Consider the following 27594-nt stretch of genomic DNA (forward strand, 5'->3'; position numbering starts at 1 on the left):
TATACTTGGGTACACGGGTTGCTATGAGTTGAAAACACGTGGATGGCACCCAACAAGTCTAATTTTAACTAGATTGACTTACAACACACCACACGCCTGTCTGGCGTTTTGTGGTGGCTTGTGATGCTGGAAGCTATGTCATCAGGATTATAAATACGAGCAGGGTCACCCAAGGTGGGCAGGTTTCAGCAGACTACTTCTTAATGTTTAGCCACTGAAAACCTTACCAGTAGCAGATACAGTGTTGGAAAACATTATGAATAGCACCAGAATATTGTCAGGTACAGTGCTGTTCTATGAGGCCTCCCTCAGATTTAAAGGACTCAAAAAAGCTCTCAGAACCTTCATTTGATGATGGGACACAATTCAAAATGCGGAGAGACGGCTGTAAACATCCATTAGTAATCATAAACTTGAATGTATGAAGTTTAATTCTAGGACAATTAGATATTATAAAAAATGAAATGGAATGCATAATAGGCATTTGTGAGCTAAAATGGACTGGTATTGGCCATTTTGAATCAAATATATGGCTTAAATGACAAATTGAAGAGGAACGATGTCTCATTCATCATCAAAAAGTACATTACATGATCCATCTTAAAGTATAATGCTATCTGTGATAGGATACTATTCATACGCCTACAACAAAGACCAAGGAGCTCTAGTAGTGTAGAAGAGTCAGGCTGCTAACCTTAAGGTCAGCAGTAGAAACTACGAGTCATTCCATGGGGAAAGATGAGACTTTCTGTTCCTGTAAATATCACAGTCTCCAAAAGCCCTATACTCGGTCACTATGAGTCAGAACCAAAACCATGGCACATAACCACCATCACTACCACAACAGAGACCAGTTAATATATCATTACTCAAATGTATGCACTAACCACTAAAGCCTGTGAGGATGAAACTGAAGAATTCTACCAACTTCTTCAGTTTGAAATTCATCAAATATGCAATCGAGATGTATTGATAACTAGGGATAACTGGAATGTGAAGGTCAGAAACAAGGAGGCAGGTTTGGGAGTTGGAAATTGGGGCCCTGATGATAGAAATGATGCTGGAGATCACATGATAGAATATTGCAAGATCTATGCCTTACTCATTGAAAATATCTTTTTTTAAACAACATAATACACAACTATGTACACGGGCCTCACCAAATGGAAGACACAGGAATCAAACTGATTGTATCTGATGGAAGTTGTTGTGTTGCTAGGAGCTACTGAGTCAGTTCTGACCCATAGCGACCCTGTATAGGGCTTCTGAGGCTTTAAATCTTTGCAGGAGCAGAATCCTGTCTTTCTCCCACAGGAGAGCTGGTGGGCTTGAACAGCGGACCTTGTGGTTCACAGTCCAGTGATTATTGTATGGAGCCACTGGGCTTCTCTATGGAGACAGTGAAAAAGCTCAGTATCATCAGAGCAAGGCCAAGGGCAGACTGTAGAACTGACCATCATTTGTTCATACCCAAGTTCAGGCTGAAGCAGAAGAGAATTAAATAGGTTCTTGAGAGCCTAAATATGACACTAAACATATCCCACCTGAATTTAGAGACCATCTCAAAAACAGATTTGGTGTATGACACACTAATGATGGAAGGCCAGAAGTGCTGTGGATTCAGAACATCATACAGGAAGAGAGCAAAAGGCCACTTTAAAAATACAAGAAAGAAAGAAAAGACCATAATGGATGTCAGAGGAGACTCTGAAAATTGCTCTCCAGGATAGATATGCTAAAGTGAATAGAAGAAATGAGGAAGCAAAAGAGGTGAACAGAAAATCTCAAAGGGCTGCTTGAGATGACAAAGTCAAGTATTATAAAGAAATGTGTAAAGAAGAGGACTTAAAATAGTTACTGACGAAGATCAAGACCAGAACCTTTAGTATGGATTGCATCTCAAAACAAAAATCCTCCCAAAAGGACCAACAAATATCATTATGATAAATGGTGAAAAGACTGAAGTTGTCAAGGACTTCATTTTGTTTGAATCCACAATCAACACTCATGGCAACAGCAGTCAAGAAATCAAAGGACATATTGCATTAGGCAAATGTGCTGCACAAGACCTCTTTAAGGTGTTCAGGAGCAAAGATGTCAGTTTGAGAACTACGGTGTACCCGCCTGACCCAAATCATGGTATTTTCAATAGCTTCATGTACACATGAAAGTTGGAGAGTGAATAAGAAAGACCGTAGAAGAATTGATGCACTTCAGTTGTGATTTTGGAAAAGAATACTGAAAGTACGACGGACTGCCAGAAGAAGAAACCAATTTGTGTTGGGAGAAGTTCAGCCAGAGCGCGCCTTAGAAGTGAGGATGGTGAGACTTCTTTCCCATTTCAATTATGTAATCATGCCCCGGAGAAGGATATCATGCTTGAGAAAGATCCTCACCAAATGGACCAGCAAAACAGCAGCATTAATGGTCTCAAGCATAACGATTGTGAGGATCCCTCAGGGCCAGGCAGTGTTTCCTTCTGTTGTGCATGGAGTCGGTATGAGACGGAACAGATTCGATAACACCTAACAACAAACTCTTTATAAAGGGGTGGGGTGTGGGGGAAGTTATACCTTGAATTTCTGCTCCAGACACTAATTAGCTTCAGTAGAGGAGTAGGAGAGTATTGGCTCTCAGATCCAAGTCTGCTGATCTAGGAAAGAAAACACAAGCAGAGCAGAAAATATAAACATGTACAGAATTGTAGGAAAAAAGCATCAAAACCACCAAGCAGCAGAACAAGCACAGAAACATGTCAAAAAAAAAAGTCAAAGGGGAGGAGATTCATTTAAGGGACACATGGAGGAAAAATGAAGTAACTGAAAATAACATCCACACAGGAAAATGGTCAAGATGATGCGTTAAGTTACGGACATTGGAAAGGAACTAACAGCAGAATCCAGTGGTTTAGGTTTCAGATGCTGGAACAGACTGAGTGCTCCAGTAGTCAGAAACAATCCTTCCTAAAATCAAGTCTCTCCTTCAGTCCTGACACCAGTTATCATCAACAGAGAAACTCAACAAGAAAAGAAGCAAAAAAACACCAGCTTCTCAACTAGGTCAGGTGCTACAAACACTGTTACATTTGCTTGAGACAAGATCATCCAAATCAGCCTCAAGGGTAAAAGCCAAGGCACTGAAGACACAAGTTCCTGAGCAGAGTTGTTACAAGTGCCACTGAGTCAGTTTCAACTCAAAATGGCCCTGGGTTTCCAAGGAACAGTTGGTTGGTTTGAACTGCCAGACCTTGTGGTTTGCAGTCCAGTGCTTGCTTCGGGCAGCACACACACTAAAATTGGAACAATAACAGAGAAGATTAGGTGCAGTAGAGAAAGGTGTCCTGGTGGCACCACAGTTAGGTGCTCAGCTTCTAGCTGAGGGTTGGTGGTTTGAACACACCCACTGGCTCCACAGAGAAAAGACCAGGGAACACCTGCTCTTATAGAGATTATCGCCTATAAAACATGATGGGTAACTCTACTTTGCTACATGAGGTGGCTATAAGTCAAAATTGACTTGACGATACCTGTTGTACAGAAGCTAAGATGACCCCAACCCAAACCCACTGCCATTAACTTGATTCCAACTCATAGCGACCCTACATAGGGTTCCTGAGGCTGTAAATCTTTGTGGGAGCAGCCAGCCTTCTCTTTCTCCCACAGAGCAGCTAGTGGGTTCAAACTGCCCAGCCTGCCACTAGGGCTCCTTGAAGCAAAGAAAGCCATCCTAAAACTTTCAGAAATACAAAGAGATTGATGGAAAAGAGACCAGCTAAACAGTTGTCAGGGTGGTACACTTAGTTGGTAGAAAGGCAGTAATAAAGGAAGCAAAAGAAGGCTCCTGAGCAGAATGCAGAAATTAAGGTTTACCTGGGGCCAAACTGCACCATGAAACACAGCATCAATTTCTTCTGTTCTGAATGGATATGACTCCCAATCCAAAAAGATGTCAGTTATCATTTTGATTCCAAGACGTCTTAAATTTTTCAGTGGATTAATAAGCCTCAGTTGTATCTAGAAAACAAAGATCTGATTTTAGAAAAATGGCATTTTCACCCCTAACTCTTTAGGGAGGCACTCTGGCTCAGCTGCCTAAAAACCAGATTTAAAATTCTGTTATTAAATCTGTTGTAGTGGGCTCTGATTCTTTACGGAACTCCGAAGGAACATGTCCAATTGCTTTTCTCCTTAAGCAAGAAGGCAGAGTGGAGACTTAGAAACACACAAAAAAATCAACTGGTGAGATGTATACCATTATTGGTGGCCAGTAAAACCACACTAGAATGCCCTGAGGAAAATGCTAAACCACAGCTAGAGGAGCACTTCTATATCCACACATTTTATTCAAATAATGGTCTCTAATAAAATCCTGACCGCCCCCCCCATGAACAGAATATTTTACTCAAAACCAACTTTATACCATCACAAAATGCCTCAGATTAGACACATACACACAGCCTTCATTTAAAATGAAACTCCCTTTTATTTCTGTCTATATATATATATATATATATACACACATACACACACATATAATATACACATATAGAGTCCGGGGTGGTGCTGAGGGTTAATGCACTGGACTGTAAGAAGGCTGGCGGTTCAAGCTCACCAGGTGCTCCTTGAAAACCCTATACAAGGTCGCTATGGGTTCAAACCGACTTGGCGGTACTTAACACCAACAATATACATACATTCAGGCTTTAAAAAAAATTATTTTTAAACTACTCTTGTTGAAATTAGTCTAGGACACTAAACAATTTATTAGGAATAGCAGACGTTATATGCATAGCTCAAAGAATTAACCAAAAACCAAATCCACTACCATCGAGCCAATTCTACATCATAATTATTCCAACTCATAGTAACACTGTATGGGGTTTCCAGGGAGTGGCTGTTGAGCTTGAACTACCAACCTTGTACTTCAAACCAACCTTGCAGTCCAGTGTATTATCCTGCAGCGCTACACCAGGCCTCCAGTTAAAGAACAGATTTACTTAAGGCACAGGAAGATCTCAACATACATACAGGCAGTTCCTGGGTTATAAACGTCTGACTCCCAACCATAGTTATGAAGCAACTCTTGTAAAACTCATTAAAAACTAAGGGTACATAAAATGGTTTGAAATAACAAACCAGCATCAAAACATCAGTGCTATTTATGACCAGCATCTAAAATTATTACTGTATAATGTAGTTAAAGGTGTTTTAGTGTATCTGGATGTATTTCCTTAATTCTTTTTGTGCATAGTGAGATATACTATGTTAAAACTTATCAGTCATTCCCTGGAAACTCTACATGGGGTCGCTGTGATCCAGAACCAACTCGACGGCACTTAACAACAACAAGAAGACAAACATATGCCTGACACTAAGATATAGTGTATAGTGGTGACGAATCAGGCTGTGAACTGCAAGCTCAGCAGTTCGAAACTACCAGCTGTTTCGTGGGAGAAAGATAAGGCTTTCTGCTCCCGTAAAGATTTATAGCCTCAGAAACCCTGTACAGGGTTGCTATGAGTCGGAATCGACTCCACGGCACATAACCTCCATCACCACCAAGATATAACTGAACCTAACAAACTGTTCTGACTTATGTACAAATTCAACGTAAACACAAACTATGGAAAGGAACTCATTCAAAAGTGGGGACAAGTTATAGCTGTAAATTAAAGGAAGAATACGGACTGTGTGAATTAGCAGCACACTTTGTTTTCCTTAATGAGGAGTACTGTCAATTCTCCAGGCCTCCCCTCTCCCATGAATTATAAAATCACAAGTATATTGTCATGATGTTCAGATTCAGAGCAGAATCATTCATTGACACCCCACCAGTGGGTTCAACGTCTTGGTCCTGACCTCAACTTTAGACATAACTGAAGGAAAATGTATTCAAATTATGTGATTGATTCAAAGTGTCAAAGCTAGCCAATAAGGGGCGAGATTACTATAAATTTGAGAGGGTAAAGCTTCAAAGAAGAGGCACAACTTCCATAGGATCTTAAAGATGCAGAGGTTTAGGACTAGCAGAGGGGAAAATAACGGCCTCAGAAACATTTCTCTCAGCACAGAATACTGCAAAAAATAAACAAACAAAAGGAGGGACGATCCCGCCTCCAGTTCTCTCTCCCTCTGATTAATATACTTGGCAACTTAACTTTTACACATGACTTTTATTAACTGTATTAAAATCTAAAAGCCTCCTTGACATTCACAAAGACAACACAAACACTCGAATACAGTAAATAACGCTCACAGTCAAAGAGGCCATAATGAAAACTAGTAGGACTTCAGTGGAAGTTATTTGCCATAAAACTCTGATAACCCTGATAAAAAAGAGTATTAGAATCTGAAACCGAACATTAAGAAACAGAACAAACACCAATCTTGGTGGCAGCCTGAGGAATCATGTTCTCTCATCTTCCCATCACATTCTGACCACCCACTTTTTAGCTAATTATCTCATTCTACAAGTTGCAGGAAGAGAAGAGATGACAGGCCAGCATGAGAAAGCGGCATCGTTGCAAGTCATTCTGTTTGCTTTCATTCTACTGGCAACATTGCATCATTAACTGTATCACCATTGGGGAAAGAGAAACACTGTCTCTGGTATCTGGAGACATGGTGTTGTGAACCCTGAAAACAAATGAACATTACAAAGCACACCAGCACATAAGACTCACCCCACGCTGGCCCCACCAATGCAAGCTCCATTCTGGTAGGATCTAATCATCTTACTCATTTTTATATCACAGTGCCAGCAGCTCAGTTTACAACTGTTGAGTGAGCTGGAGAAAATCTTTGAAAATGTGCAATTTAAGAAAACGCTAAATTCTAGAGGAGCTACCTTTTGTAAATATACCCAAGGTACCTCGTTCAAAACCCCAAAAAGCCCAAACTGATACCATTGTGTAGCCTGCAGCTCACGGGAATGAGTAGAACTGCCCCACAGGGTTTGCAAGGCTATCATTTTTATGGAATTGGTAAGTCACACCTTTTTCCCGTCCTGTGGAGCAGCCGGTGGGTTCAAACTGCCAACCTTTCAGTTAACAACTAAATGCTTTCAACACTGTGCCACCAGGGCTGCTTTGTCTTGCTTGTTGTTGTTAAACCCCCAAACACACCCAACAACAAAAACCCCAGCCACAACCTTCACAATAAAGTTTCAGGGTCAGCCAATGTCCTGAAAGATACGAAAGATAATACAGTACATGTATCGCTTTGTTCAAACATGTAAACTTAGAACTTGAACTCACTTGAGCAGTATTATTATACGAGTCGTGACAGCGCCTCAAGGAATTCCATAAACTTTACTCAAGAATTACAATAAAAAGTTCTTATCTGTCACTGAGCTTAATATCTCACTAATGAACTGTGTAATTATATAAATCATCTTCTGAGTCACTGATTACTGATGGGGAGACAAGCCTGCATCACAGAGTAACTGCCAGGTAAACCAACAATTCAGACGGCAGACGTAAGCTCAAACACCGCCTCCTGAGAAGAGACCTCAATCAACCTGGTGAAGGTTCACCAGTCTACCTCCATCGGGGCCACATGAGCTTGTTTGATGTTACATATTTACCTATTTGATGCCGCTCTGCTTTTGGTTTCCTCCACTTTCTTGAGCAGATTTATACTTTTTTTTTTTAATATCTTGGCTAATCTGTGCTATTTATGGGTCTGCTGCTTCTATTTATTTATTTATTTATTTATTTTAGTTTATCTGTTCTTTTTTCACATGGTTGGTAATATCTGACTGGATGCCAGCCATCGTTAACTTTGGTATTCATGTAAATCACTGAAAACTTATTTTAAACTTCAAAAAGTAGAATCAGAGCAGTTTTTATTCTAGGGCAAATTTGGTCTCCACAAGGCAATGGAGACCTGGTGTGGCACTATAGGATTGGACTGTAGGGGTGGTTTGAAATGCAGGTCGGCAGTTCAAAATCACCAAAGGCTCCTCAGAAACCCTATACAGGGTTGCTGAGTTGGAACCAGCTCGGCAGCACTTAACAACAACTGAGGCAATGGCGTCCTGATATTGGATAAACATGGCTGAGAGAGTTCAGTGGTTCAAATCTACCAGCCACCGTGAGTCGGAATCAACTCGACGGCACTTAACTGCAACAAGAAGGTATTTCCTATGGAGTCCTAGTGTGGCGCTGTAGGGTAAGCACTCCATTGCAAGCTCAGTTTGACTCACAAGCTCACCAGCCGCTCTTCAGAAACACTACAGAGTCATCAGGAGTCGGAACTGACTCAACAGCACTTAACAACAACAGAGGCAATGGAGACCCTGAGTGGTGCAAATGGATAATGTACCTGGTTGTTAACCAAAAGCATGGCAGTTCTAGGTCACTCAGAAGTTCCTCAGAAGAAAGTCCTGGCGATCTCCCTCCAAAACCACCAATGAAAACCCTAAAGAACACAGCTCTACTCGGACAACCGTAGTTTATTTCCCCTTGTCTACTGAGGCTATACTCTTCTGAGTGTGGTTCCCAATGTTCCAAGGTTTCTACTTTGACAGTTGCAAACATGAACTATCTCAATCTCAGCCTTGAATTAGTCTGAGGACTGTTCTGCCTGCTCCTTTAGGGCAGCTTTCCTGTTTCCATCAAGGTGGAATAACAGGGATCGGATTTGTCCACCTCTCTAAAGTACAAAACTGAGCAATGCATATGCAAGAGTCATTTTCAGAGGCTATACATCAGGCTGCTGCAGAGGACAGTGGATCCTGAAAGAGGAGACAGATGAGCTGAGCCATACCTTTCTCCTGGCTTCGGTTTGGCTGCCAATTTATATGCAAACTGACCAGATTTCAGAGACAGATCAACGGATGCATCCATAAATCAAATGCAATGAATTTTTACCCAATTCAAACTGCGCCTGTTTGTCATAAAGTGAGTCATTGGCAGAAATAAAGAACCCGGATCTTTACTTCAAGCCCCACTTTCTCTAAGAAGCCTTCAGTCGATAAGGTGGTAAATTCTCCTAAACTTCAAAGAGTATACTTATGCACACACCCCATGTGTCAATACAACACAAAAATCATTGTTTTTACAAGATTGAAGAGATATTTCCTGCATCCCACACCTTCTGAAATGACTTCCCAGCTGGCTTATGCTGCCTAATCTTTCTACTTATCTTTCTTCACAGCTTTGCATTCACAGTAGGAAACCATTTACCCTTAAAAGAGCTCCAGGTAACTCTATCTCAAAATAACAAGGATGAGGGTTGTTGTTGAGTGCTGCTGAGTCGGTTCCAACAGATAGTGAGCCTGTATAGGGTTTCCGAGGAGCAGCTGGTGATGGTTCAAACCCTCTAGCCACACCAAGGGAAAAAGATGAGGCTGTTTAAAGATGCACAGTCTCTGAAACCGTATCTAGGGTCACGAGGGATTTGTTTGTCATTTATTTAACCTGGAAGTGTGTTAGTAATTCAGCCATCAAGCAAATTCCCAAGTGAAACATAACTCATAACTGCCTAAGAAAGCGTCCACAGTGAGATGCTCACCTTTTCCCGTTGGTCAAGTATGTGGGACACGGTGGCTGTCATACAAAGCAGTATCTGCAAAATCTTTGGTAAGTATGCACTGATCAGATGACTGATGTTCTTCAGCACGATTTCAAGGCTGTTTAAGATACCATGCTGCCGACCCAAAGGAAGAACTTTAGACAAATCCAAATCTTTCACTGCTTGGATGACTGCAGAGTGGCACTCTCCTGGTTAAAAAAATAAACAAAAAACAATACATATATCACAGAAAGAGAAATAGTAGCCAGTTACCATTTGTAAATAGATTCCTCTCAATTTCCCTTCAGTAACACAGCATTTGCTGTTTATATGCTTTCTCTAGGACCATGTACTTCAGTAACACAGCATTTACTGTTTATATGCTTTCTCTAGGACCATGTCCTTCAGTAACACAGCACTTACTGTTTATATGCTTTCTCTAGGACCATGTCCTTGCCTCATTTATTATTGCCTTTTGATTCTTACCAAATACTCAGTGAGCTGGGTAAGGCAGGTTTTGCTCTAGTCACTTTATAAATAAACAAACTGAGGAATAAAGGGAGAAAATGTGTGACAAATGAAGGCTCTAAACTCAATTTTCATCCTAGTCACTCTCAAAATGTGAGTTACTAGCAGTCTTTCATTCCATATGGCAACTTTCCACATAGTTTTCTCCCTCTCATCTCCCACAGAGCTGTCTTAAGGCTAGCAGTTTCACAGATAAGGTCTTGCCACATTATAAGCTCCCTGAAGGCTGAGAATCAAATGTTTCTATTGTAGCCCAATGGTGAATAGAGAAAACAACACTCCCTTAGAAACAGCCACATCGATTTCATAATTTAAAGACTTGACTTGTTAGTCCTTGAGCTTTAATTCAAACCATATGGCAACAGATCATGAACTTACTAATTCAGATTTAAATGGTACCCCCAGAATGGTCCATTCATCTACATGGTCCATCATTTATCTCTACCTCCAACTCTCCTCCAACAAAAACGTTTGTATTCATCAGCACCATCTGCCTTCACAGCATGATATTACATCAAATGAAAACCTATCCAGCAGCTGCAACCATGATCACAGCAAAACACAAGACAAGTGCAATAATAATACCCTGTAAATAAAAATCTAAGTTTGTCTAAAGACAAACACTTATAGGATTGACATAGATTTACAGTCAGAAAGATGTGGTTTCAAGAAAAGTTCCACCACTTTCTTGATGACTTGTCCTACGTTATATCAAGTTAATTCTGACTCATATTGAGCCTATATGGCAGAGTAGAACTGCCTGTAGAGTTTCCTAGGCTGCAATCTTTAATGGAGTGGATCATTAGGTTTCTCCTGTGAAGTGGCTCATGGGTTAGAACCACCAACTTTCTGTTTAGCAGCTGAGGACTTCACACAATGTGCCAACAGGACTCCTCTCCTGCTAAGTTACCAAGAAACTGATGCGTCCGTGTTTCAGTTTGAGCATTACTTAAACTGAGTAATTCAGTGAGGAATCACATATGACTGAGGATCAACTGAGTTGTATGTGAAAGAGTCCATTATAGTGCGTGGCACAAAGGGAACACCCAATAAATGTTAACTGTGAAGTGTCCTGGATTGACCTTATGTATACCAGAACGAAGGAATGCCTGGCCCTGCACGATGCTCACAGCTGCATCTGAACCCATTCTTGCAAAACTGTGTCAATCCATCTTGTTGAAAGGCTTTCTCTTTTTTGCCGAAAATTTACCAAGTATGATGTTCTTCTCCAGGAACTGCTCCCTCCTGATAACATGTCCAAAGTAGTTGAGACAAAGTCTCTCCATCCTAGCTGCATTAGGGCTGTAACTTCTTTTAAGACAGATATTCTTAGTCAACACCGTAATTAAAAGGCATTAGTTCTTCCTTCGTTTTCCGTAGTCAGTGTTTAGCTTTTAGATGCAGTTGAAGGGACTGAAAACACCTTGGCTCAGATCGGGTGGACCTTAATCCTCAAAGTAACATCAGTGCTTTTCAACACTTGCAAGGTCTTTTGTAGCAGATTTGCTCAATGCAAAATGTTATTTGATTTTTTTCACTGCTGCTATCATGGACATTGATAATGGACCCAAGTAAAATGAAATCCTTGACAGCTTCAATCTTTTCTCCATTTACCAAGACAGTGTTTACTGGTCCACTTGGAGTTTACATTGGGGTGTAATTCATATTGAAGGCTATAGTCTTTGATCTTCATTAGTAAATATTTCAAGACCACTTCATTTTCAGCAATTAAAGTTGTGTCATTTACACATGACAGATTCTTCATGAGTCTTCCTTCAATACTGATGCTGTGTAGTACCTCATATAGTCCAGCTTCTAGTATTATGTGCTCAACAAACGTACTGAATCAGTATGGTGAGTGCAACGTCCCTTATTTTAAACCAAGCAGCATCCCCTTGTTCTATTTGAATAAATGGTCTATGTACAGGCTTTGTGTGAGCAAAATTAAGTGTTCTAGAATTCCTATCCTTTGTCATGAGCCACAATGTCTTGATTATGTGGTCATGAAAAACATAGGAAAAGATCTCTCTGGTATTCTCTGATTTCAATTAAGATGAATATGATATCAGTAATGATATTCCTTGATCCATGTCCCTTCAGAATCTGCCTTGAATTTTTGGCAGTTCCTTGTTGATATACTCTTGCAAACATTTTAAAATTATCTTCAGCAAACTTTTACTTGTGTGTGATAGTAATTGTATTATTTGATAATATCGGTACTCCATTGGATTACCTTTCTTTGGAAAGGGCAAGAAGTGTACAGATTTGAATTTCTTGGCACAGATAACTGTTTGCAGCATTTCATTAATTTGTTGACACATCTCTGGAGTCTCCTTTTATACCAATGCCTTCAGTGCAGCTTAGACTTCTTCCATCAATACCATCAATTCTTGATCATATGTTACCTCATGAAAAGGTTGAGCATCAGCCAGTTCTTTATAGTACAGTGATTCTGAGTATTTTTTCCATCTTCTTATGATGCTCCCCATATCATATGCATGTTCTTGTTGTTAAGTATCCTCGAATCAGTTCTGACTTACAGTGACCCTACATAGGGTTTCTAAAGAGCGGCACATGGATTTGAACCACCAACCTTGTGGTTAGCAGCCCTACAGCAACTACACCAGGACTCCATTTTGCCCATGTTGTTGTTAAGTGCCATCGAATTCATTCCAACTCACAGCAACCCTGTATAGAGTTTCTACACAATGGCTGGTAAGTTTGAACTGCTAACCTTGTGGTTCAAAGGAACTTTGTAGTTCAGTACTTATCCTACAGTGCCACACCCCAGGATTCCATTTTGCCCATAGATTCTTTTAATATGGAAAACCTAGGCTTGAGTTTATTCTTCAGTTATTTTATCTTGAGAAATGCTGAGTTATTCTTCCCTTTTGGTTTTCTAACTTTATATCTTGGCATATTTCATTTTAATACTTTATCTTCTTGAGCTGTTCTTTGAAATCTTCTGTTCGTTCTTTCACTTCATCATTTCTTCCATTCACTTTAACTACTCTACATTTAAGAGCAAGTTTCACCATCAGAGCAAACTCCCTTCCAAGACTGAGACTCAAGGGGAATTACATGAGAAGGCAGGTGGTCTGGCTGGTGACCACGCTGATCACCGATAAGGAGAAGAGGGGAAAAAAAATAGCAATGAAGTTGTGAGCTAAGTCCGACCACATTCAATAGACCCCTCTGAACCCAGGTGGAGACCTGGATGGTACAGCAAGACCTGGGAACTCCTGGGTTCAGAGGCAGTGACATGGCCACAGAGGACCAGAGTGGAGATGGACTGGCCAAGTGGTAGCATCGATGGGCTCAAGCATGGCAATAGTGAGGTGGTCCAGAATCCGGCAGTGTTTTGTTCTGTGGTGCATAAGGTAGCTATGAGTTGGTACTGACTCAATGGCACCAAACAACAACATCACTGTTAATGTTGTACTTCAGGAAAGATGTTTAATGTACTGTTCACAGCATGGCACACCATCTGTTGTTGCGTGCTTTTGAGTCAGTTCCAACTCATAGTGACCCTGTATAGGGTTTCTAAGGAGCAGCTGGTGATCTTGAACTTTCAACCTTGTGGTTCAAACTGACCTTGTATTCCAGCATATAACCTGCAGATGGTCTAATTCAAAATGGCTAGTATCAGTCTATTTCAGCTCATGAATGCTTACAACAATGATCTTCCAGCAGTCCATTTCACTTTTGGTAATTTACAATTTTCCTAGTTTCATACTTTGTATATTCCACATTCAAATTATTAAGGATGTTTATAGTTTTTTTTCTCATGTCATGTCACATCAACAAATGAAAATTCTGAAAGCTTTACTCCATCCACATCATTAAAGTCAGCTTTACTTGGTAGAGGAGAAGTTCCCCAGTCATTTTTTGAGTGCATTTCAACTTGAGGGACTCATCTGTGGGCTGTTAATCATACCGTTCTCAGTAGGTTACTAGGCAGTTCCCAGCTGTCTTAGTCTGGAAGCAACACTGAACTTTCCACCATGGGTGTCCCTGCCGGTACTGGAACTGTCACTGGCATAGCTTTCACAGTGCCATGAAAGACACCACAGTGTGACAAACTAGCAAACCAGGCGTGGCCATAAATGTTAGTCAATATTAATTAGTAACACTGCATAACATAGTACATACCATCTAGCATTAGAGCTCATTGTGGTGGTGGTGTGCTGTGGAGTCAGATCCCACTCTTAGAGACCCCACGGTTTCCGAGGCTGTAAACCTTTACGGGAGCAGAAAGTCTCATCTTTCTCCCACAGAACAGCTGGTAGTTTCAAACTGCTGACCTTGAGGTTAGCAGCCCAACTCCTAACCACTATACTACCAGAGGTCGTTAGAGCTCATTGTATATACCATTTAAACCACGTTGAGATTGTAAGGTTTTTAGGGTAAAGGATAATTGCTTATTTTTCTACTTTCAATTTAGCAGAGTATCTAGGGCATGCAAAAGGTCATTATTTAATAAATGAATGACTCAGTGAATGGACAAATACCCAAACAAATAAGATGAATTTTGCAGTATGCTTGAAATTTCCTTTAAGAAATCTTTGCTTGTATATGGATAAGTATTCATTTTTCAAATAGCCCAAATGTATGATAAAAAGGACACATTTTCTAGTCAGGGCCTTAGTAATGCACAGAGGCTGAGAGCCCTCAGGTAATTTGTGAGCTTCACCCAATTTCACCCAACAGTCAATGATGTGTGCTGCAATGGCAAGGTCACCACTGAGGTTAGGCGGAGCAACTCTCTTACAAAGACGTCAGGAGCATGGGCACTTAATCAGAGACGTAAGAGGCCTATAGCAAACAAGGACTACTCAAATGTGGGTGAAAGGTGATAGTTACCATCCTTGAAGTGCTTCACAGGTTCAAACAGCAGGTCTAAGAATATCTGGATCTCCTCAGGCTGAGTGCCAGCAAGGAACCTCAGCACAATGGACATACGGGTGCCGGAAGCAGATTTCCCCTGAGTTTTAGTCCCAGTCTTGTTCTTCATCCGACCATACAAAATTCTACAAAGTCAGCAGAGCATTCATTACGCGTTTGCACATTAATTCTACAACACAGTATTAGTTCTTTGCTTTTTTTCCAAAAGGCAAGAATTGAAACTAAACAATGGATTCATTATAAAACAACAAGGAAGAAAATAGGATTTAACCTAGGATGCCAGAAAAGTAACAATAAAACAAAGGTAAGAGATATAGGAGATAAAACAGAAATAGAAAAGACAATGGCCAGAAACCAATACTTCTGAAACAAACAAACAAAAATGGGAACTGATCAAGACAGAAGGTTATTCTTTGTGTGAGGGGTAAAAAATCAATAAAGTACACACAGGTCAACGGTTAGTCTAACCAAGGGTAAAGAAAAATATGGACATAACAATTACAAGGACATGAAAAACAAACATACAACTACAGACCAAAAACAACGAAAAAGAAATAAAAATCAAGTAAAAAGGAAAAGACATGAGTTAAATGGATAATTTTTCTAGAAAGAACAAATATAAATTAGCAAACAGAATATAAAAAGAAAACTTGGGTAGACCAATAGTAACAGGAGATGAGCTCATACAGTCTTTCGTTGTTAAGTGCCATAGAGTCAGTTCCAACTCAAAGTGACCCTGTACAGGTTTTCCAAGGAGTGGCTGGTGGATTTGAACAGCTGACCTTGTGTTTCACAGTCCAGTGTTGATCCCACACCACCACACCAGAGTCTTACTGGTGAATTCTTTAAACTTTGAAGGAAAACATAATTTCCATGCTGTAAAGTTTTATGTTGTTGTTAAGTGCCATCAAGTTGGTTCCAACTTATAGCAACCCTGCATAGGGTTCCTAAGAAGCAGCTTCTGGGATTTGAACCTCCAACCTTGCAGTTACCAGTCCAATACTTATCATTCAGCACCTTAATAGAGAGAAAAAAGGAAACTATCCTTTCTTATTTATAAAGCTGGAATGATGATGATACTGAAACAAATCAATGAATAAAAATAAAGCTACACACTAATCTTACCTATAAACATACAACACAGCATTTCTAAATATAGTATCCAGCTGTGTATGAAAAGAATACTAACATCAATAAGGGTTATTACAGGAATTCAAGAGATGCATTATTAAAATCTAATTAATATAGATTAATAATATAGATCAACAGTCATAGACAAAAAAGCATATACAGCCACTTCAGTGGAGTCCTGATGTGGCACTGTAGAATCAGTACTGGAATGCTAATCCCAAAGTCAGCAGTTCAAACTCACCAGACCCTCCTCAGAAACCCTGTACAAGGTGACTATGAGTCAGAACTGACTCGACGACACTTAACAACCACCACGTTAATAAAGGGGCTCTGGTAGCTTAGTGGTTACGAATCGGGCTGCTAACCTCAGGGTCAGCAGTTCTAAACTACCAGCTGTCCCACGGGAGAAAGATGAGGCTTTTTGTTCCCATAAAGATTTACAGCTTCGAAAACCCTGTATAGGGTCGCTATGAGACTCCACGGCACATTACCACCACCACCACCACTATATTAATACAACCTTATTAGACAAACTTTCATAAAATTCAACATCAATTCTTGATAAAATTCCAAGTAACCTAATAATATAAGCTATTTTCTAAACATGATAAAAGTTGTTAATTTAACACTCAAAATTCATAGAGTCGTTCTCCAAATTTTTGATAACAGGAAATTTTGATCATCTTTGTATTCTTCCTTATATCTAAGAAATAAGATCTTTAGATAATTTGTGGATCATTTTTGTGTTATAAAGTGTTAAGATTAAATGTCACATGATATTTAGAAACTGGAATACATTACTTTTACCATTACTGAACAGTAAAACTTAAATACCTCATTAGAATAGGGAAAAGATCTGCTCGGTGGGCTGATTTCACTACTGTACTATCTTCCGAAATGCTAAAATGCACAATTTCTTCCTTAAAGCTTCTGTCTTCAAGCAATCTTAGCAAATTTTCCCTTTAAACACAGAACAGAGCAAGACTCATTGAGCAATCAACAGCACAATTTACAAAATGCAAAAGCAGAATAACACGCTTAAATAAAATAAGGTCTTAAAGAGTAGTTCATATTTTCATTGACATCCATAAAGGAAAATGCGCATAAAAATGACAGGCTTTCAAATTTTAAAAAGTTAAAAGGGGTTATAAGTGATTTGACTTAGTAGTTCAGCTACTTAACAAAGAACACAGATTTTCTTCAGTTCTCAGAGTATGATCAGGATTCCCTAAGTAACCACAATTTTACAGCATTGTAATTAGAAGGAGAGTAAAATGATACAGCCTCCTCAATACATATTTTTCAACTACAAGTGTCCTTTCTACTTTATTATGTATGGAGAACCAGTGTTAACACAGACCTAGTTCCAGTTTTCATTTCTTGCCTGACAATAGCATTAGGGTTACTTTAGTAAAGAGGTAAATTTCCCAGGCTTTTACAAAATTATTTTACAAGGGCCTGTCAATGTAGAAAGATAAAAATCAGCCAAAGAAAGAAAACTTCTTTAACATTAAATAACTTACCTATAAGGAAGGATATGAGGGTGTTTATATGTCATTATGCAATCCAAGGTTATTTTCTGTACCGTTTGATCTTGGTGTAGCAACAACTAAGTGTATTTTACAGAAAAATTAATGAAAATTAATTTTTAATAATTTATTAAATTTAATAAAAATCAACATATAACATGGGATAGCAACTGACTTTTATTTGCTAAATTCGATCTCATCAAATTAAAATTTATAGAAAAGTTAAAGCTGGTATCTGACAACAAACTTTCCATTTTCATGGTAGAAGAAAGGGTAAATAAAATATACACAAAGAAGCCAATGAAAGCAACACTCTGATGTCTGTATCTCCCCCTAAACAGAACTGGCCATGGCCAAATCTCTACATGAATCTGGATTTAAACCAACAAAGCTGGTCATTTACATACTTTCAACGAATCAAGATAATCTCTTGTAATACTTGAAGGTAACAAGCAGCCAACAGGTTGCCAGGAAAAAAAGACCTAGTTCTGAAAATCCTCAAATGAGGTAGGTTCAGGTCTTTGTTTCTTATGAACAACTGAGAGTTTGAGTTCTGGCGTAGTTTTGTTGTTGTTGTTGTTGTTAAGTGCCGTCGAATTGATTCCGACCCACAGCCACCCTGTATAGAGTTTCTAAAGAGCAGCTGGTGAGCTTGAACCACTGACCTTGCAGTTCAAACAACTTTGCAGTCTGACGCATTAGCCCACAGCACCACACCATCTGCTAAATTGACATAAGTTTAATCTAAAACAACCAACAGAAGATGAACATTTTATTCCACCAAGTGGCCTGGAATGACATCCAATGCTCACTCTGTTCCTAACAATAAATTTTCTCTGTGATCTTTTCTGGAGTTCAAAGTCATACACACACTGTGACTGCAAAGACTATCATTCCAACTTCCTACATCTTCTCAATGGAGTAGACACTGGAATCCTATATCCGCCATGAAGGCAGAAAAGGTGTTCACCTATCCTGCACTTCTAAGAGGGCGAAATAATTAATACTTTGCTATACAGGTAGTCATCGCCTCAAGACGTATTTGAGTTACAATGAACCAAATTTATAACCATGTGGATTTTTAAGGCTTGTCTGTTTGCATCTTATTGTTGGTACTACATACAGTGCGGCAGCATGTAATTTGTTGAAGTTAACACTTGCAGATGTTCAGTCACAGATGTCCAATTTTATGAATAACTATTCAAATCACTGGTGTACAGAAGGCTATGGTCTAGTCTATAATGAAGCCTATGTCGGGAGGCATAACAGATAGAAAAGGAGGGCAATGTTCAATACCAACAACGTACGGCAACTGAGCTGTGTATTCACCTGAGAGCTGCTATTACTCTGACTTCACTGTTACCACACTGATGCTGACCAGACTGTAGTCGAGGCCTATGTTGTTGTTAAGTACTGTCGAGTAAGCTTGGACTCATAACGATCCTGTATAGGGTTTACAAGGAGTGGCTGGTGGGTTTTAACTGCTGATCTTGTGGTTAACAGTCCAGTGCTTACCCTATTGCACCACACCAGGGCTCTGGTGTGAGCTTGCTCTCTGTTTCATGCAGACAGAAGTGCCTGTGGTTAATTGGAAGCCAAGTTGTTCAAGTCCCTGTAACTCTAATACTTGCATGGCTTCGTGTAATTTTAAATATGTATATATTAAAATATATCTGTAAGTTCATTTGTGATGTTTGCAACCTCCAAAGACATAGAGATTTTATAGATACTGATAATAAAAGGCAGTAAATAAAACTCAACCCATGATTATTAGAAACGTGAAAGTTACATACACAAAGAAAATGACAAAGTAAACTTCACATAGAATTATAGCTCCAAGAATTTGTTTGACTTACCTGAAGATACAGCTCATATAATTTGGATTCCAGATATAAGGCCCGTGGATTTGAAAACTTAGAGAAAACCTGTAAATGAGCAATTAACTGCCTAAAACAACCCAAAACAAAACAGAAAGAGGGTGTTAGACAATTAAAGGTTAGAGATTATTTTCATAAGCTGATTTTACCCACAAATTATATTATTTCTGGCAAGTACTCCAAACATGTTCACTATAGTTCCATAGCTAGCTAGTCAAGTAAGTTTTAATGATTTGCAGTTAGGAAATTGTTCTCCAGAAATGCCAAACCTTGGCAGACCTCTCCCTGAAATGCAGATTATCTACCTCCAGAAAAATGATTCAGAATGTGCTTATTGTTAGGTGCCGTTGAATCAGTTCCAATTCATAGTGACCCTGTGCACAATGTAATGAAAGTGTCTGGTCCTGCGCCATCCTCACAATTGTTATGTTTGAGCCCATCGTAACTGCTACTGTCATTACATCTTATTGGGAGTCTTCCTCATTTTCACGGACCCTCCAGTTTACTGACTGTGATGTCCTTCGCCAGGGACTGGTCACTCATGGAAACATGTTCAAGGAACGGGAGATGATGACTCACCAACTTCGTTTCTAACGAGCTTTCTGGTTGTACTTCTTACAACACAGATTTGTGTGTTCTTCTGACAGTTCATGAAAAATATTATCCATCATTTTCTTAAGTCATCCATAGATTTTATGATGCACAGATTCAAATTCTTTCAATATTCTTCTCCAACACCAGAATTCAAATGCAATGAATTGTCTACAATCTTCCTTATTCGCTGTCCAACTTTCACCTGCATATGAAGTGACTGAAGATGCAAGGGTTTGGGTCATGCACACCTTAGTCCTAAAAGTGACATCTTTGCTCTTGAATGCTTTAAAAAACCTTGTGGTGCAGATTTGTCTAATGTAATACGTCTTTAATTTCTTGACTGCTGCATCCTTGAATGATGATTGTAGATTGAAGCAAAATGAAGTCTTTGACAATTTCTATTTTTTCTCCTTTTATCATGATGTCATTTATTAGTTTAGTTGTTAAGGATTTTTGTTTTCTTTACATTGAGGTGCAATCCATACTGAAAGCTTTGGTCTTTGATCTTCATCAGTAAGTACATTTCAAGTCCTCTTTACTTCTAGCAAACAAAATTGTGTCATCTGCAAATCACACACTATTAATGAATCTTCTTCCTGATTCCATGTTTTTATTCATATAATCCAGCTTCTTGGATTATCTGCGCAGCATACAGATTGGATAAGTATGGTGAAAGGAAACAATTCTGGTGCACACCTTTCCTGATTTTAAAACATTCAGTATCCTCGTCTATTGTTCTAACAACTGCCTCTTGGTCTATGTACAAGTTCCTCATGAGCACAATTAAGTGTTCTGGAATTGTTCTTAGCAATGTTGTCCATAGACTGTACGATTCACACAGTAGAATGCTTTTGCATAGTCAATAAAGTACAGGTATACATCTTTCTGGTATACTCTGCTTTCAGCCAAGAACCATATGACATCAGCAATAAAATTCCTAGTTCTGTGTCCTCTTCTGAATCCACTTTGAATTTCTGGCAATTCTCTGTCATGTACTGTTGTGGCCGTTTTTGAAATATCTTAAGCAAAATTTTACTTGCATGTGACATTAATGATACTGTTAGATGATTTTCACATTCTGTGTGGTCACCTTTCTCTGGAATGGGAACAAATATGGATCTCTTCCAATTTTTTCTGTAACTGAAGACTCTCCAGTGCTACATCAGTTTGTTGAAGCACTTCAATCGATATTCTGTCAGTTACTGAAGACCTGTTTTTGACAATGTCTCCAGTGCAAGCCTGGACTTCCTCCTTCAGTAACATGAGCTCTTGATCATATGCTACCTCTTGAAATGGTTGACAACCAACCAAATCTTTTTGGTACCGTGACTCTGTATGTTCTTTCCATCTTCTTTACATGCTTATTGCGTTATTCAGGATTTTCCCCACTTGTTGCTATTGTTGTTAAGTGCCAGTGAGTCAGTTCTGACTCCTAAAGACTCTGTATAGGGTTTTTCAGGAGCAGTTGATGAGTTTGACCTTGCAGTTTAGTGCTTATCCTACAGCACCACACCAGGACTCCCCAGGTTGTTGTTGTTAAGTGCTATCGAGTTGGTTCTGACCCATAGTGACCCTGTATAACGTTTCTGAGCAGCTGGTGAGCTGGAACCACTGACCTTGCAGTTCAAATGGCTTTGCAGTCTGGAGCATTAACCCACAGTGCCACACCAGGATTCCCCATAGAATCTTTCAATAGCACAAGTTGAGGCTTGAAATTTTTCAGTTCTTTCAGCTTGAGAAATACTGAGTACGTTCTCTCTTTTTGTTTTTCTAATTCCAGATTTTTAAACATTTCATTATAATACTTCACTTCATCTTCTAGAGTTGCCCTATAAAAGTTTCTGTTCAGTTCTTTCTTCATTTCTTCTGGTTGCTTTATCTCTTCACTCAAAATCAAGTTTTCAGAGTCTCTTCTGACATCCACTTTAGTCCCTTCCTTCTTTCGTGTCTTCTTAATCATCTTTTGTTTTCCTCCTGTATGATACTCTTAATGGCATCCCAAAACTCAGCGGCTCTTCAGCCACTACTGTTCAATGTGTCAAAACTATTCTTGAGATGCTGTCTAAATTCAGGGATATATTCATGGTCATAGTTTCGTTCTTGTGGACTTGTTTTAATTTTCTGTAGTTTCAGCCTCAAATCGCAGACATGCAATTGATGGTCTATCCCAAAGTTGGCCCCAGGCCTTGTTTTGGCTGATGATCTTGAGCTTCTCCATCTCTCTTCCTGTAAATAAAGTCATTTTGATTCCTGTGTATTCCATCTGGTGAAGCCCATGTGTACATTCACCTTTTATGTTGTAGAAAAAAAGGTATGTGCAACGAAGAAGTCATTGGTTTTACAAAATCCTACCATGTGATCTTTTCTACTAACAAGGTCATATTTTCCAAACACAGACCCAGCCATTGTTTCCAGCTTTCATTTTCCAATCACCAATAATTATCAATGCATCTTGATCTCATGTTTGATCAATACCAGACAAAATTCCATTTCATTTTTGACTTTCAATTTTTCTACATTTGTACTTCATACATTCCATGTTGTGATTAATGGATATTTGCAGTTGCTTCTTCCCATTCTGAGTTGTGCTGCATCAACAAATGAAGGCCCCAAAAGTCTTGCTCCATTCACGTCATTTAAAGTCAACTCTACTCATGAGAGGAACCTCTTCCTTCAGCCGTATTTTGAGAGCCTTCCAACCTGAGAGTCTAATTTTCCTCCACTATATCTGACAGTGTTTGGCTGCTACTCATAAGGTTTTCAGTGGCTATCCATTCAGAAGGGGTCAGCATCTCCTTCTTCCTTGTCTGTCTAGAAGCTCTACTCAAACCTGTCAACCACTGGTGACCATACCGGTATTTAAAATATTTATGGCACAGGTTCCAGCATCACAGCAACACACAAAACTATGAGAGTACAATCAACTGACAGATGAGCAGGAAGAGGATGTGCTTATGATGGTTTAAATTAAACCAAAAGCAGAGTACTCAAAACAGCAATACATTCCCAAGGTAACTTTTGAAATTAGTCTCTGTGACAGAAAAGTGGTACAATAAGTTTGTCTTGTCTTCATACCATGAACACTGATGTTGGGCTCCACCAAAGCTCATACATAGCACATTAATGTCGTCGTTAAGTGCCGCTGAGTCAAGCTCTGACTCATAGTGATAAGGTTTCCAAGGAGCAGCTGGTGAGTTTGACATGCTTATTCAATAGTGCCACAACCTTGTCAACTCTATGGGGCAGTTCTATCGTCCTACAGGATCAGTATGAATTGGCTTCGACTTGACAGCAATGAGTCTGGATTTGTGATGTGTGGATTTAAATTGCTAAATGGAACTGGCCCTAATTTACACACCTTCAATAAATCTCTCCCAATGAGGAGCTGGTTCCACAAAAGATTTTAATCTCTGCTTATTAGTATATTGAGATGGCACCAGAAATACATGATGATATAAATATATTTACATTTTCAGTGAGGGATATTTTAACACAATTCTAGGTTTAGTCGTAAGGACAGAAAAATTAAGATTGAAGTATTATCCTTAAAGAGTTTATGATTTAGACAAGAGACATATACATAAAACACTAATGTTTAATGCAAGGAGTAGGCTCATGAGAAGCTGTTGTTGTTAGGTGCGATCAAGCCCCAAGACTCACAGGGAGCCAATATAAAACAGAATGAAGCACTCCTCGGTCCTGCACCAGCCTCACAAGAGTAAGTACATCTGAGCCCACTGTTGCTGCCACTGCATCAATCCATCTCATTGGGGGTAGTCCTCTTTTGGTGACCTTCCACTTTACCATGCATGATGTCCTTCTTCAGGGACTGGTCCCTTCTGATACCATGTCCAAAGTACAAGAAGAAAAGACTCACCATCCTCACTTCTAAGGAGGATTCTGGCTGCACTTCTACCAAGACAGATTTGTTTGCTCTTCTGGCAGACCATGGTGCTTTCAATATTCCTTGCCAACACCATAATTCAAATGTAGCAATTCTTCTATGGTCTTCCTTATTCACCGCATATGTTGTTGTTGTTGTTACGTGCCGTGGAGTCGGTTCCGACTCATAGCGACCGACCCTGTACAGGGTTTCCGAGGCTGTAAACCTTTATGGGAGCAGAAAGTCTCGTCTTTTTCCCGCGGAGCAGCTGTTAGTTTCGAACTGCTGACCCTGAGGTTCACAGCCCGATTCGTAAGCACTACGCTACCAAAGCTCCCTTCACTGCACATGAGGTGGTTGAAAATACATACCATGGCTTGGGTCAGGTGCAATACTGCAACCCGACACTTGGATTTTTTCCTTCAGTTCTTTCAGCTTGAGAAATGCTGACCATGTTCTCCCCATGTGCTAGAGGTTTGTGTTGTTAAGTGCCGTCAAATCAGTTGCTATTCATCCTGACCCTCTATAGAGTTTCCAAGGTATGGTTGGTGGGTTTGAACTGCTGACCTTGTGGTTCACACTGACCTTGCAGCCTAGTGCTTATCCTACACTCCATACCTGGCTGTTATAAAGTCTGGAGTTGGGTAAGTTAACTGTTGGATTAGAAGAGGGTACTACTTTAGAAGAGCGAAGGAGCAGCTGTGGAACTGTGTCTCACAGGAAGACGAGAATTCCACCTCTCAGAGATGAGGCAAGGACACTGCAGAAAGAGGGAGGGGCACGGTCAAGGTCCAGAGGTGGGAAAGTAAAAGGGACAAGTGGATAAATGGCTTATTCATTTATTCTACAAACATGCACTAAAGGCTAATGTTTTGCTTGAAATTATACTGGAAGATATAAAGACGAGAAGAATAATCATTGACATGGACAAAGTAGAAGGGCAGAATGTTAAGAGTTGTCAGAAGGCAGAGGAAGAGAAGGAATTATAGTTTCAAGGAACTTGGCCTTAATCTTTCTTGTCTGAGCACTTCACACATCATTTCCAATAGCTGGAAAGTCCTTCCCCATCCAACTGCCTAGTAAACGCTCATCCTTCAGCTCCAAAGGTGCTCTATACCTTAGAGATCGTTCCTAAATTTTTTTCAAAGCAGATTCAAGTAATTTTTTCCCTGTGCTCCCTTTGTTGTCATTAGGTGCTGCTGTGTTGGCTCCAACTCATGGCAGCCTTCGGTATAACACAACAAAGCATTACCCAGTCCTGTGATCTTGAAGGCCATTGTTTCAGCCACAATCCATGTGATCCCCTGACTCCTTTAAAACGATCTCTCTCATAGCATTGCTACGACTCCTACAACACACACGGGGTGTAAAATTCATCTTTGTCATCCTAGCATCTAGCACAAAGGTGTTTAGTACAGTTGCTGAGTAGATGAATGAATAAATGGCTCACGGAAATACTTAAGAAATAGGCATATCAAATTGAGATCTAAAGTGTTCCAGTGACACAGTATTACCAACCAGTGGGTCTTTGAGACTGCACCCAATTCAGACAATCTTCGAGTGAGTTAGCATAACTTTTGACAGTAGATCGTTTCTTTTCTTTTCCTGACAATGTAGGCAAATGAATAACTCAGAGAAGTAACCAGAAGGAGACAAGTCAAAAGGCAGAAGAGAAGTGCTGACATGTTTATTTAAAAGAGAAAAGATGTTCCATTATGTGTTCCCAGCACACAAACATAATGCCCCAGGACTGTGAAAGTCAATGACGAAGGTCACAAAGACCATTTAAGTGTCCAGGTTTCCACAGAAACGCCCTCCAATTCTAACAGCCTGTGACTAGCCAAAAGAAAAGACCAACCAACCACCCCAAACACTTCAGAGATGGCGGGCAGTTTTATCTCAGGTGACGTAGAGATGTAGTACCCACTGTAAATAACCACCGTGTCACTCTTCCTGCACAGGACTATTTCACACTGAGATCACCTGACATCTCTCCTGTTCTCCCTAGAACTATGGATCCACAAATGCTGAGCAGTGTTGAACTTACTTTGCTGCAGCTCTTCTTGTCTTCTTTTTCTGTGTGGGTTCGTCTTGGGGTGTTTCTTCTTCTTCTTCCAACTCTTCATCATCTCTGGTAGCTGGTTCCTCTTCCGTTTCCTCTGCTGTCACCCTTTTGCCTTTTTTCTGTAGATCCTGGGCTGGAGCCACTTGCAGATCTGCTGGGTAATATTCATTGCTGCAGTGGAAGAAAAAAGAGAACGCTATGTGACAGAAGGCCTGCACGTTCACCTGAAATGTCCTAGATCTGTTTATGAAAGTCCATGGATCACAGAATCAGACACTGCAGACATCATCAGACAATGGAGTCAAGACTCTTAGATGACACTGTTCTTTTTGATTCAGCCCCTCTTCTATACCCTACATGACAAGTCACTCACTCAACCAACTGCAGTGCAGAAGACATCCCATTTGCTGTTTTAAACTGCTGAAAATATTTGAAGTCTATTTCGAACTGAACTGAAATCAGTCTTCCTGTCTCTAGAGCCTCAATTAGGGATGGATTAGGCAATCCCCAGCTTGTGAACAATTTACAGGCAACTCCTACTTGCGTTTTAACATGCCCTTACTTTGAAATGATTGAACCAACCCCTACTAGAAACCAATTCTTCACCCAATCACCTTCACTTGCTTATGTGGAGCTTTAAAATCACTGGAAAGGCTGAAATTTTCTTGCACTAAAGTAAGGCTAAACGAGAGCCGCATACTCCTCCTCCAACTTATCCACTTAAAGCCACAGTTAGGAACAGATCTTGTTCATAACCCAGAGGCTGCCTGGATAGCCGTTAGGGTCATGCTGGTCACTTTCCACAGATACAGTCTACTTGGCCAATGGCCATTTAAAAAACATAGCACTATCATAAAATTCAGGGCTGAGATACAGGCTGATAGCAGATGGGGCTACCATTCTATTTTGTCTCTCCTAAACTAGCTTCCCTTGAACCAGTACTAAGTCAGCATTCACGTCATTTCATCCCTTCGATTTTGGCTCACTGCTACCGTGGCACTTTCATTTGTTCATTTAACAATTACTCATTTGTTATCTATTGTGAGCATGGCAGTGGGCTGGAGATGTGTCAGGAGGTTGACCAAGCAGATTTAAAAGTCCTAACTCAAAGACACACTGATAAAATACCATGTGCCTGAAAGAACTCCAGGTTAATAAAGGCTGGCTGGCTGTGTGCCCTCAACTCATAGCAATGCTGTATGCTGAGGCTGTAAATCTTTATGGGAGCAGAAAGCTTCATCTTTCTCCCAAGGAGCACCTGCTGAACTCGAACTGCTGGCCTTGTAGTTAGCAATCCATCACACAACCCACCACTCTACCAGGGCTCCTTTAATAAAGGCTAGATTCCAGGTTACTGAACTAAACCACAACTTGAGAACAGACAATATCGTTTTTAACTTTGTATTCTCAACTAGCAGGATACAGATGAATGAATGAAATGAGTTACGTAGTTCCACAAGCTACAAACTGTGCCACCACCCATCCAATAGCAGTTTTATTACATGCTCAAAACTCAATCAGATTTGATATTTTAAAACTCTGTCTCCATGCACAGAGTCCTGGTGTG

At 39.9% G+C, this 27594-nt stretch overlaps 1 protein-coding gene across 1 annotated transcript in view; it reads right to left on the reverse strand.

Moving 5' to 3' along the window:
• UTP20 (UTP20, small subunit (SSU) processome component, homolog (yeast)) overlaps nt 1-27594 on the reverse strand; it is a 120546-nt gene that overhangs the window by 41099 nt on the left and 51853 nt on the right. Inside the window, exons 22-29 of the mRNA XM_006871125.1 lie at nt 26010-26198; nt 19465-19555; nt 17603-17688; nt 16914-17039; nt 14907-15073; nt 9516-9724; nt 3870-4013; nt 2574-2653 (exon numbers count right to left, since the gene is read on the reverse strand). Of these exons, the coding sequence (XP_006871187.1) occupies nt 2574-2653; nt 3870-4013; nt 9516-9724; nt 14907-15073; nt 16914-17039; nt 17603-17688; nt 19465-19555; nt 26010-26198 (1092 nt within the window). The remainder of the gene's footprint in view (nt 1-2573; nt 2654-3869; nt 4014-9515; nt 9725-14906; nt 15074-16913; nt 17040-17602; nt 17689-19464; nt 19556-26009; nt 26199-27594) is intronic.

Source organism: Chrysochloris asiatica, unplaced genomic scaffold (assembly GCF_000296735.1).
Source record: "Chrysochloris asiatica unplaced genomic scaffold, ChrAsi1.0 scaffold00160, whole genome shotgun sequence".
Taxonomy (NCBI): Eukaryota; Metazoa; Chordata; class Mammalia; order Afrosoricida; family Chrysochloridae; genus Chrysochloris; species Chrysochloris asiatica.